Source organism: Pygocentrus nattereri, chromosome 29 (assembly GCF_015220715.1).
Source record: "Pygocentrus nattereri isolate fPygNat1 chromosome 29, fPygNat1.pri, whole genome shotgun sequence".
In the NCBI taxonomy this organism is placed as follows: domain Eukaryota; kingdom Metazoa; phylum Chordata; class Actinopteri; order Characiformes; family Serrasalmidae; genus Pygocentrus; species Pygocentrus nattereri.
The window spans coordinates 639,960-652,459 of record NC_051239.1 but is presented as its reverse complement, the minus strand read 5'-3'; the positions used below and the strand labels follow the sequence as shown (position 1 = coordinate 652,459).

The window sequence follows — 12,500 nt, the reverse complement described above, 5'->3', positions numbered from 1 at the left end:
CTGTCAGAGCGACTGCGTGGATCATATGAACATTATAGAGCTTTTTAAATGAAACAGTAGAAGCTGTATCGCCCCCTACGCTTCCTGTAGTGTATTACAGTCTGTCAGAGCGACTGTGTGGATCATATGAACGTTATAGAGCTTTTTAAATGAAACAGTAGAAGCCGTATCGCCCCCTACGCTTCCTGTAGTGTATTACAGTCTGTCAGAGCGACCGTGTGGATCATATGAACATTATAGAGCTTTTTAAATGAAACAGTAGAAGCCGTATCGCCCCCTACGCTTCCTGTAGTGTATTACAGTCTGTCAGAGCGACCGTGTGGATCATATGAACATTATAGAGCTTTTTAAATGAAACAGTAGAAGCCGTATCGCCCCCTACGCTTCCTGTAGTGTATTACAGTCTGTCAGAGCGACCGTGTGGATCATATGAACATTATAGAGCTTTTTAAATGAAACAGTAGAAGCCGTATCGCCCCCTACGCTTCCTGTAGTGTATTACAGTCTGTCAGAGCGACCGTGTGGATCATATGAACATTATAGAGCTTTTTAAATGAAACAGTAGAAGCCGTATCGCCCCCTACGCTTCCTGTAGTGTATTACAGTCTGTCAGAGCGACTGTGTGGATCATATGAACATTATAGAGCTTTTTAAATGAAACAGTAGAAGCCGTATCGCCCCCTACGCTTCCTGTACTGTATTACAGTCTGTCAGAGTGACTGTGTGGATCATATGAACATTATAGAGCTTTTTAAATGAAACAGTAGAAGCCGTATCGCCCCCTACGCTTCCTGTAGTGCATTACAGTCTGTCAGAGCGACTGTGTGGATCATATGAACATTATAGAGCTTTTTAAATGAAACAGTAGAAGCCGTATCGCCCCCTACGCTTCCTGTAGTGCATTACAGTCTGTCAGAGCGACTGTGTGGATCATATGAACATTATAGAGCTTTTTAAATGAAACAGTAGAAGCCGTATCGCCCCCTATGCTTCCTGTAGTGTATTACAGTCTGTCAGAGCGACTGTGTGGATCATATGAACATTATAGAGCTTTTTAAATGAAACAGTAGAAGCCGTATCGCCCCCTACGCTTCCTGTAGTGTATTACAGTCTGTCAGAGCGACCGTGTGGATCATATGAACATTATAGAGCTTTTTAAATGAAACAGTAGAAGCCGTATCGCCCCCTACGCTTCCTGTAGTGTATTACAGTCTGTCAGAGCGACTGTGTGGATCATATGAACATTATAGAGCTTTTTAAATGAAACAGTAGAAGCCGTATCGCCCCCTACGCTTCCTGTAGTGTATTACAGTCTGTCAGAGCGACTGTGTGGATCATATGAACATTATAGAGCTTTTTAAATGAAACAGTAGAAGCCGTATCGCCCCCTACGCTTCCTGTAGTGTATTACAGTCTGTCAGAGCGACTGTGTGGATCATATGAACATTATAGAGCTTTTTAAATGAAACAGTAGAAGCCGTATCGCCCCCTACGCTTCCTGTAGTGTATTACAGTCTGTCAGAGCGACTGTGTGGATCATATGAACATTATAGAGCTTTTTAAATGAAACAGTAGAAGCCGTATCGCCCCCTACGCTTCCTGTAGTGTATTACAGTCTGTCAGAGCGACTGTGTGGATCATATGAACATTATAGAGCTTTTTAAATGAAACAGTAGAAGCCGTATCGCCCCCTACGCTTCCTGTAGTGTATTACAGTCTGTCAGAGCGACTGTGTGGATCATATGAACATTATAGAGCTTTTTAAATGAAACAGTAGAAGCCGTATCGCCCCCTACGCTTCCTGTAGTGTATTACAGTCTGTCAGAGCGACTGTGTGGATCATATGAACATTATAGAGCTTTTTAAATGAAACAGTAGAAGCCGTATCGCCCCCTACGCTTCCTGTAGTGTATTACAGCCTGTCAGAGCGACTGTGTTGATCATATGAACATTATAGAGCTTTTTAAATGAAACAGTAGAAGCCGTATCGCCCCCTACGCTTCCTGTAGTGTATTACAGTCTGTCAGAGCGACTGTGTGGATCATATGAACATTATAGAGCTTTTTAAATGAAACAGTAGAAGCCGTATCGCCCCCTACGCTTCCTGTAGTGTATTACAGTCTGTCAGAGTGACTGTGTGGATCATATGAACATTATAGAGCTTTTTAAATGAAACAGTAGAAGCCGTATCGCCCCCTACGCTTCCTGTAGTGCATTACAGTCTGTCAGAGCGACTGTGTGGATCATATGAACATTATAGAGCTTTTTAAATGAAACAGTAGAAGCCGTATCGCCCCCTACGCTTCCTGTAGTGTATTACAGTCTGTCAGAGCGACTGTGTGGATCATATGAACATTATAGAGCTTTTTAAATGAAACAGTAGAAGCCGTATCGCCCCCTACGCTTCCTGTAGTGTATTACAGTCTGTCAGAGCGACTGTGTGGATCATATGAACATTATAGAGCTTTTTAAATGAAACAGTAGAAGCCGTATCGCCCCCTACGCTTCCTGTAGTGTATTACAGTCTGTCAGAGCGACTGTGTGGATCATATGAACATTATAGAGCTTTTTAAATGAAACAGTAGAAGCCGTATCGCCCCCTACGCTTCCTGTAGTGTATTACAGTCTGTCAGAGCGACTGTGTGGATCATATGAACATTATAGAGCTTTTTAAATGAAACAGTAGAAGCCGTATCGCCCCCTACGCTTCCTGTAGTGTATTACAGTCTGTCAGAGCGACTGTGTGGATCATATGAACATTATAGAGCTTTTTAAATGAAACAGTAGAAGCCGTATCGCCCCCTACGCTTCCTGTAGTGTATTACAGTCTGTCAGAGCGACTGTGTGGATCATATGAACATTATAGAGCTTTTTAAATGAAACAGTAGAAGCCGTATCGCCCCCTACGCTTCCTGTAGTGTATTACAGTCTGTCAGAGCGACTGTGTGGATCATATGAACATTATAGAGCTTTTTAAATGAAACAGTAGAAGCCGTATCGCCCCCTACGCTTCCTGTAGTGTATTACAGTCTGTCAGAGCGACTGTGTGGATCATATGAACATTATAGAGCTTTTTAAATGAAACAGTAGAAGCCGTATCGCCCCCTACGCTTCCTGTAGTGTATTACAGTCTGTCAGAGCGACTGTGTGGATCATATGAACATTATAGAGCTTTTTAAATGAAACAGTAGAAGCCGTATCGCCCCCTACGCTTCCTGTAGTGTATTACAGTCTGTCAGAGCGACTGTGTGGATCATATGAACATTATAGAGCTTTTTAAATGAAACAGTAGAAGCCGTATCGCCCCCTACGCTTCCTGTAGTGTATTACAGTCTGTCAGAGCGACTGTGTGGATCATATGAACATTATAGAGCTTTTTAAATGAAACAGTAGAAGCCGTATCGCCCCCTACGCTTCCTGTAGTGTATTACAGTCTGTCAGAGCGACTGTGTGGATCATATGAACATTATAGAGCTTTTTAAATGAAACAGTAGAAGCCGTATCGCCCCCTACGCTTCCTGTAGTGTATTACAGTCTGTCAGAGCGACTGTGTGGATCATATGAACATTATAGAGCTTTTTAAATGAAACAGTAGAAGCCGTATCGCCCCCTACGCTTCCTGTAGTGTATTACAGTCTGTCAGAGCGACTGTGTGGATCATATGAACATTATAGAGCTTTTTAAATGAAACAGTAGAAGCCGTATCGCCCCCTACGCTTCCTGTAGTGTATTACAGTCTGTCAGAGCGACTGTGTGGATCATATGAACATTATAGAGCTTTTTAAATGAAACAGTAGAAGCCGTATCGCCCCCTACGCTTCCTGTAGTGTATTACAGTCTGTCAGAGCGACTGTGTGGATCATATGAACATTATAGAGCTTTTTAAATGAAACAGTAGAAGCCGTATCGCCCCCTACGCTTCCTGTAGTGTATTACAGTCTGTCAGAGCGACTGTGTGGATCATATGAACATTATAGAGCTTTTTAAATGAAACAGTAGAAGCCGTATCGCCCCCTACGCTTCCTGTAGTGTATTACAGTCTGTCAGAGCGACTGTGTGGATCATATGAACATTATAGAGCTTTTTAAATGAAACAGTAGAAGCCGTATCGCCCCCTACGCTTCCTGTAGTGTATTACAGTCTGTCAGAGCGACTGTGTGGATCATATGAACATTATAGAGCTTTTTAAATGAAACAGTAGAAGCCGTATCGCCCCCTACGCTTCCTGTAGTGTATTACAGTCTGTCAGAGCGACTGTGTGGATCATATGAACATTATAGAGCTTTTTAAATGAAACAGTAGAAGCCGTATCGCCCCCTACGCTTCCTGTAGTGTATTACAGTCTGTCAGAGCGACTGTGTGGATCATATGAACATTATAGAGCTTTTTAAATGAAACAGTAGAAGCCGTATCGCCCCCTACGCTTCCTGTAGTGTATTACAGTCTGTCAGAGCGACTGTGTGGATCATATGAACATTATAGAGCTTTTTAAATGAAACAGTAGAAGCCGTATCGCCCCCTACGCTTCCTGTAGTGTATTACAGCCTGTCAGAGCGACTGTGTTGATCATATGAACATTATAGAGCTTTTTAAATGAAACAGTAGAAGCCGTATCGCCCCCTACGCTTCCTGTAGTGTATTACAGTCCGTCAGAGCGACTGTGTGGATCATATGAACGTTATAGAGCTTTTTAAATGAAACAGTAGAAGCCGTATCGCCCCCTACGCTTCCTGTAGTGTATTACAGTCCGTCAGAGCGACTGTGTGGATCATATGAACATTATAGAGCTTTTTAAATGAAACAGTAGAAGCCGTATCGCCCCCTACGCTTCCTGTAGTGTATTACAGCCTGTCAGAGCGACTGTGTGGATCATATGAACATTATAGAGCTTTTTAAATGAAACAGTAGAAGCCGTATCGCCCCCTACGCTTCCTGTAGTGTATTACAGTCTGTCAGAGCGACTGTGTGGATCATATGAACATTATAGAGCTTTTTAAATGAAACAGTAGAAGCCGTATCGCCCCCTACGCTTCCTGTAGTGTATTACAGTCTGTCAGAGCGACTGTGTGGATCATATGAACATTATAGAGCTTTTTAAATGAAACAGTAGAAGCCGTATCGCCCCCTACGCTTCCTGTAGTGTATTACAGTCTGTCAGAGCGACCGTGTGGATCATATGAACATTATAGAGCTTTTTAAATGAAACAGTAGAAGCCGTATCGCCCCCTACGCTTCCTGTAGTGTATTACAGTCTGTCAGAGCGACTGTGTGGATCATATGAACATTATAGAGCTTTTTAAATGAAACAGTAGAAGCCGTATCGCCCCCTACGCTTCCTGTAGTGTATTACAGTCTGTCAGAGCGACTGTGTGGATCATATGAACATTATAGAGCTTTTTAAATGAAACAGTAGAAGCCGTATCGCCCCCTACGCTTCCTGTAGTGTATTACAGTCTGTCAGAGCGACTGTGTGGATCATGTGGTAGGTGATCTGCCAAAAATCAACCTTGATATGTAATGTTAACCAACACTGTCAGATAAATAAACTCATATAATAGCTCAATCACCACACACTCACTTCTTCATCCGGCTCTGATTTCTTCTTTAATGCCAACACAAAGGATCTAGTAAAGTGTAAGAGATTCCTAAAGCTTGCTAAAGGCTACATTTCGTCCTAACGTTCTCAGATAAAAGCAAAATGCTGAAGGAAGGACGTCAGAGTGGAGAGATATCCATCAAATCATCCAGATAAGAGTGCCTGCTCTTGTTTGGGTGGAGCGTGCGCGTCTTTGTTCATTTTTAGGACAAAGGCTTTGTTAAAACTTTGAAAATTATTATTAACATTACCAACATCTGTGAATTCACGTATTTATAACGTGTGTGTCATATTACTATTTCTTATATACACTTACAGACGGTCTCATATTCTTCTTAATCGCTCTCTGGTAGGAAAGACACTTCATAGCTGATAAGTGTATATTTGCAAGTGGGCCACCAAAGCAGCCCCAGCCCACAACACTCCCACCACCATGCTTCACTGGTGTGAAGTTCTTCTGACCAAACCCTGTCTTTGGTTTTTGTTAAACATGGTTTCTGCTGCTGTACGTAAACTCTGTCTTTGACTCGTCTGACTTGTGCAGTCCTACTCTAATGGTAGACGTCCTTCAGCATCTTAGGGTTAGATCTTCTCCTCATGAAGATGATCTTCCCAACAGCCAAATGATCAGTCTCCAGGATATTGGATACTGTCCTAAACCCCTTCCCAGACTCACAGGCTTCTGTTTACCAAATAATCCTGATGATACGGACTCACTCCAATAACACAGAGCAAAGCAGAACAGATATCAGAAGGAGTGATATGTAGGGGTGTACTTACTTTTGCCACACAGGAAAATGCATCAAGATTTATTTTAGTTTATACACACACACACACACACACACACACACACACACACAGAGATCAGGCATAACATCATGACCACCTCCTTGTTTCTCCGCTCACTGTCCACTTTATCAGCTCCACTTACTGTATAGCTGCTCTCTGTAGTTCTACAGTTACAGACTGTAGTCCATCTGTTTCTCTGATACTCTGTTACCCTGTTCTTCAGTGGTCAGGACCCCCATGGACCCTCACAGAGCAGGTACTGTTTGGGTGGTGGGTCATTCTCAGCACGGCAGTAACACTGACGTGGTGGTGGTGTGTTAGGGTGTGTTGTGATAGTATGAGCGGATCAGACAGCAGTTCTGCTGGAGTTTTTAAACACTGTCCATTCACTGTCCACTCTAGAGACGACAGCTCATCTGCTGCTGCACAGTTTGTGTTGATCATCCTCTAGTCCTTCATCAGTGGTCACAGGACGCTGCCCACTGGACGCTGCTGGCTGGATATTTTTGGTTCTCAGTCCAGCAGCGACACTGAGGTGTTTAAAAACTCCAGCAGCACTGCTGTGTCTGATCCACTCAGACCAGCACAACACACACTAACACACCACCACCACATCAGTGTTACTGCAGTGCTGAGAATGACCCACCACCCAAACAGTACCTGCTCTGTGAGGGTCCATGGGGGTCCTGACCACTGAAGAACAGGGTAACAGAGTATCAGAGAAACAGATGGACTCCAGTCTGTAACTGTAGAACTACAGAGTGAAAGTATGTGGGCAGTGGAGATGTTGAGATGGACAGTTCATTTATATGTATGTGTATATATATGACCCCATGTCCTGCCAATGTGCAAACACAAACCATTGTGTACATGTTTCTTACTTGCGACAGTCGCTGAATATCTCCTTGCAGGGGCTCAGTTCAAGATTTTCTCTGCAGCGCTCGGCAAGACCCTCAACCACGTCCACACACTCTAGAGACTACAGGAAAAACAAAGACCACCAACACGAACACTGGTTACTTTCTCTTTCACACACATTCACAAACAAGTTTCACATGCCTTCAGCATATCTCTCTCTCTCTCTCACACACACACACACACACACACACACACTCACCTGTTTGGTGAGGAATTTTTTAATGATCTGATCTCCTCGACTCTTCCTCTTCTCGTCTGGCGTCACCTCGTAGTCCTCCTAAAGGGCACAACCAGATAAAATCCAGTGAGAACTTCCGCTCAAATAATGCCTTCCAAGTGTGTCTAGAGTAGATGGCACTCCAGAGCCAGTCCAAATGAACAGTTTCATATGGAGCCTTTGGGCAAAATAATGCTGTGTAAATGCTTAATTAGATCAGCTCTTGGTAGCAGTAAAGCCAACCAATCAGCTCTCGGTAGCAGTAAAGCCAACCAATCAGCTCTCGGTAGCAGTAAAGCCAACCAATCAGCTCTCGGTAGCAGTAAAGCCAACCAATCAGCTCTCAGTAGCAGTAATGCCAACCAACCAGCTCTCAGTAGCAGTAATGCCAACCAACCAGCTCTCAGTAGCAGTAATGCCAACCAACCAGCTCTCAGTAGCAGTAATGCCAACCAACCAGCTCTCAGTAGCAGTAATGCCAACCAACCAGCTCTCAGGAGCAGTAAAGCCAACCAATCAGCTCTCGGTAGCAGTAAAGCCAACCAATCAGCTCTCGGTAGCAGTAAAGCCAACCAATCAGCTCTCGGTAGCAGTAAAGCCAACCAACCAGCTCTCAGCAGCAGTAAAGCCAACCAACCAGCTCTCAGTAGCAGTAAAGCTAACCAACCAGCTCTCAGGAGCAGTAAAGCCAACCAACCAGCTCTCAGGAGCAGTAAAGCCAACCAACCAGCTCTCAGTAGCAGTAATGCCAACCAACCAGCTCTCAGTAGCAGTAAAGCCAACCAACCAGCTCTCAGTAGCAGTAATGCCAACCAACCAGCTCTCAGTAGCAGTAATGCCAACCAACCAGCTCTCAGTAGCAGTAATGCCAACCAACCAGCTCTCAGTAGCAGTAAAGCTAACCAACCAGCTCTCAGGAGCAGTAAAGCCAACCAATCAGCTCTCGGTAGCAGTAAAGCCAACCAATCAGCTCTCGGTAGCAGTAAAGCCAACCAATCAGCTCTCGGTAGCAGTAAAGCCAACCAACCAGCTCTCAGCAGCAGTAAAGCCAACCAACCAGCTCTCAGTAGCAGTAAAGCTAACCAACCAGCTCTCAGGAGCAGTAAAGCCAACCAACCAGCTCTCAGGAGCAGTAAAGCCAACCAACCAGCTCTCAGTAGCAGTAATGCCAACCAACCAGCTCTCAGTAGCAGTAAAGCCAACCAACCAGCTCTCAGTAGCAGTAAAGCCAACCAACCAGCTCTCAGGAGCAGTAAAGCCAACCAACCAGCTCTCAGTAGCAGTAATGCCAACCAACCAGCTCTCAGTAGCAGTAAAGCCAACCAACCAGCTCTCAGTAGCAGTAAAGCCAACCAACCAGCTCTCAGTAGCAGTAAAGCCAACCAACCAGCTCTCAGTAGCAGTAAAGCCAACCAACCAGCTCTCAGTAGCAGTAAAGCCAACCAACCAGCTCTCAGTAGCAGTAATGCCAACCAACCAGCTCTCAGTAGCAGTAACGCTAACCAACCAGCTCTCAGTAGCAGTCAAGCCAACCAACCAGCTCTCAGTAGCAGTAACGCTAACCAACCAGCTCTCAGTAGCAGTAATGCCAACCAACCAGCTCTCAGACGTTACCATGACAACAACAGCTAGGTGTCCACTCACTGCATCCTCATTATCCTCATCATAAAACACCAACAACACAACCCCAGCCAGGTCTCCGCGTGTTCAGACCCACGTGTTGATGGTGCTCGTATTCCAGTACTGCACAGTTGTGCATTCAGGCTGTGACTGAAATCAATGGCTATTTGAATCTAAGGGCTCTACTGCACATGCTGGTCACTCCTCTTAGTGTCCGAACCGTAAAACCCAAACTCCAGACCGACACTGGGGGCACTGCAAACTGACCAGACTCCGTGGACTGTGTGGAGATGAACAGCCGCTCTGTACAGTTAAAAACAAAGACCCAAACACGGTTCTCAACTGAAGGAACACAAACGCTGTGCAGGAGCAGGAATTCAGCGGCGTTTCCCTGTCATTCCCGCTGCAGGATTACGGTTAATGAAGGAAAAGCAGGGAGGATTACACAACCAGCCCCTCCCTCAGGACCACCACAGCATGTGTGCATGATGTTTGATGACACTCATCAACACCCTCTCCTCAGCAGGTCCCATTACATAAGAGAATCTCCACCGGACCACCTGCCTCATCCTGTCTCACACACACCCACCCACCCATGTGTTCAGGAATCGCGCATCACACTCCACACACAAACACACACCCACCCACCCATGTGTTCAGGAATCGCGCATCACACTCCACACACAAACACACACCCACCCACCCATGTGTTCAGGTATCACGCATCACACTCCACACACAAACACACACCCACCCACCCATGTGTTCAGGAATCGCGCATCACACTCCACACACAAACACACACCCACCCACCCATGTGTTCAGGAATCGCGCATCACACTCCACACACAAACACACACACACACACGTGTTCAGGTATCTCACATCACACTCTACACTCCACACACACACACACACACTTCCATGTGTTCAGGTATCACGCATCACACTCTACACTTCACACACACACACACACACACGTGTTCAGGTATCTCACATCACACTCTACACTCCACACACACACACACACCCTTCCATGTGTTCAGGTATCACACATCACACTCCACACTTCACACACACACACACACACACACACGTGTTCAGGTATCACGCATCACACTCTACACTCCACACACACACACACACTTCCATGTGTTCAGGTATCACACATCACACTCTACACTCCACACACACACACACGTGTTCAGGTATCACGCATCACACTCTACACTCCCCACACACACACACACACACACACACACACACACGTGTTCAGGTATCACGCATCACACTCTACACTTCACACACACACACACACACACACACACACACACACACACACACGTGTTCAGGTATCACGCATCACACTCTACACTCCACACTTCACACACATACACACACACACACACGTGTTCAGGTATCACGCATCACACTCTACACTCCACACACACACACACACACACACACACACACGTGTTCAGGTATCACGCATCACACTCTACACTACACACACACGTGTTCAGGTATCACGCATCACACTCTACACTCCACACACACACACACACACACACTTCCATGTGTTCAGGTATCACGCATCACACTCTACACTCCACACACACGTGTTCAGGTATCACGCATCACACTCTACACTCCACACACACACACACACACACACACACACACACACGTGTTCAGGTATCACGCATCACACTCTACACTACACACACACACACACACACACTTCCATGTGTTCAGGTATCACGCATCACACTCTACACTTCACACACACACACACACACGTGTTCAGGTATCACGCATCACACTCTACACTCCACACACACACACACACACACACACACACACACACACACACACACACACGTGTTCAGGTATCACGCATCACACTCTACACTCCACACTTCACACACACACACACACACGTGTTCAGGTATCACGCATCACACTCTACACTCCACACACACACACACACACTTCCATGTGTTCAGGTATCACGCATCACACTCTACACTCCACACACACACACACACACACGTGTTCAGGTATCACGCATCACACTCTACACTCCACACACACACACACACACACGTGTTCAGGTATCATGCATCACACTCTACACTCCACACACACACACACACACACACACACACACACACACACACACACGTGTTCAGGTATCACGCATCACACTCTACATTCCACACACCCACACCCACACCCACACACACACACACGTGTTCAGGTATCACGCATCACACTCTACACTCCACACACACACACACACACACACGTGTTCAGGTATCACGCATCACACTGTACACTCCACACACACACGTGTTCAGGTATCACGCATCACACTCTACACTCCACACACACACACACACACACACACACACACACACACACACACGTGTTCAGGTATCACGCATCACACTCTACACTCCACACACACACACACACACACGTGTTCAGGTATCACGCATCACACTCTACACTCCACACTTCACACACACACACACACGTGTTCAGGTATCACGCATCACACTCTACACTCCACACACACACACACACACACACGTGTTCAGGTATCACGCATCACACTCTACACTCCACACACACACACACACACACACACACACGTGTTCAGGTATCACGCATCACACTGTACACTCCACACACACACGTGTTCAGGTATCACGCATCACACTCTACACTCCACACACACACACACACACACACACACACACACACACACACACACACGTGTTCAGGTATCACGCATCACACTCTACACTCCACACTTCACACACACACACACACGTGTTCAGGTATCACGCATCACACTCTACACTCCACACACACACACACACACTTCCATGTGTTCAGGTATCACGCATCACACTCTACACTCCACACACACACACACACACACACGTGTTCAGGTATCATGCATCACACTCTACACTCCACACACACACACACACACACACACACACACACACACGTGTTCAGGTATCACGCATCACACTCTACATTCCACACACCCACACCCACACACACACACACGTGTTCAGGTATCACGCATCACACTCTACACTCCACACACACACACACACACACACACACGTGTTCAGGTATCACGCATCACACTGTACACTCCACACACACACACACACACACACACGTGTTCAGGTATCACGCATCACACTCTACACTCCACACACACACACACACACACGTGTTCAGGTATCATGCATCACACTCTACACTCCCCACACACACACACACACACACACACACACACGTGTTCAGGTATCACGCATCACACTCTACACTCCACAC

At 45.9% G+C, this 12,500-nt stretch overlaps 1 protein-coding gene across 2 annotated transcripts in view; it reads right to left on the bottom strand.

The window, feature by feature from the left end:
- The window catches only part of grk5l (G protein-coupled receptor kinase 5 like), a 119,159-nt gene that overhangs the window by 21,140 nt on the left and 85,519 nt on the right, over positions 1-12,500 (bottom strand). For both annotated transcript variants that reach the window (XM_037535983.1, XM_037535982.1), the window contains exons 4-5: positions 7,503-7,580; positions 7,267-7,364 (exon numbers count right to left, since the gene is read on the bottom strand). In XM_037535983.1, coding sequence (XP_037391880.1) covers positions 7,267-7,364; positions 7,503-7,580 — 176 coding nt within the window. The remainder of the gene's footprint in view (positions 1-7,266; positions 7,365-7,502; positions 7,581-12,500) is intronic.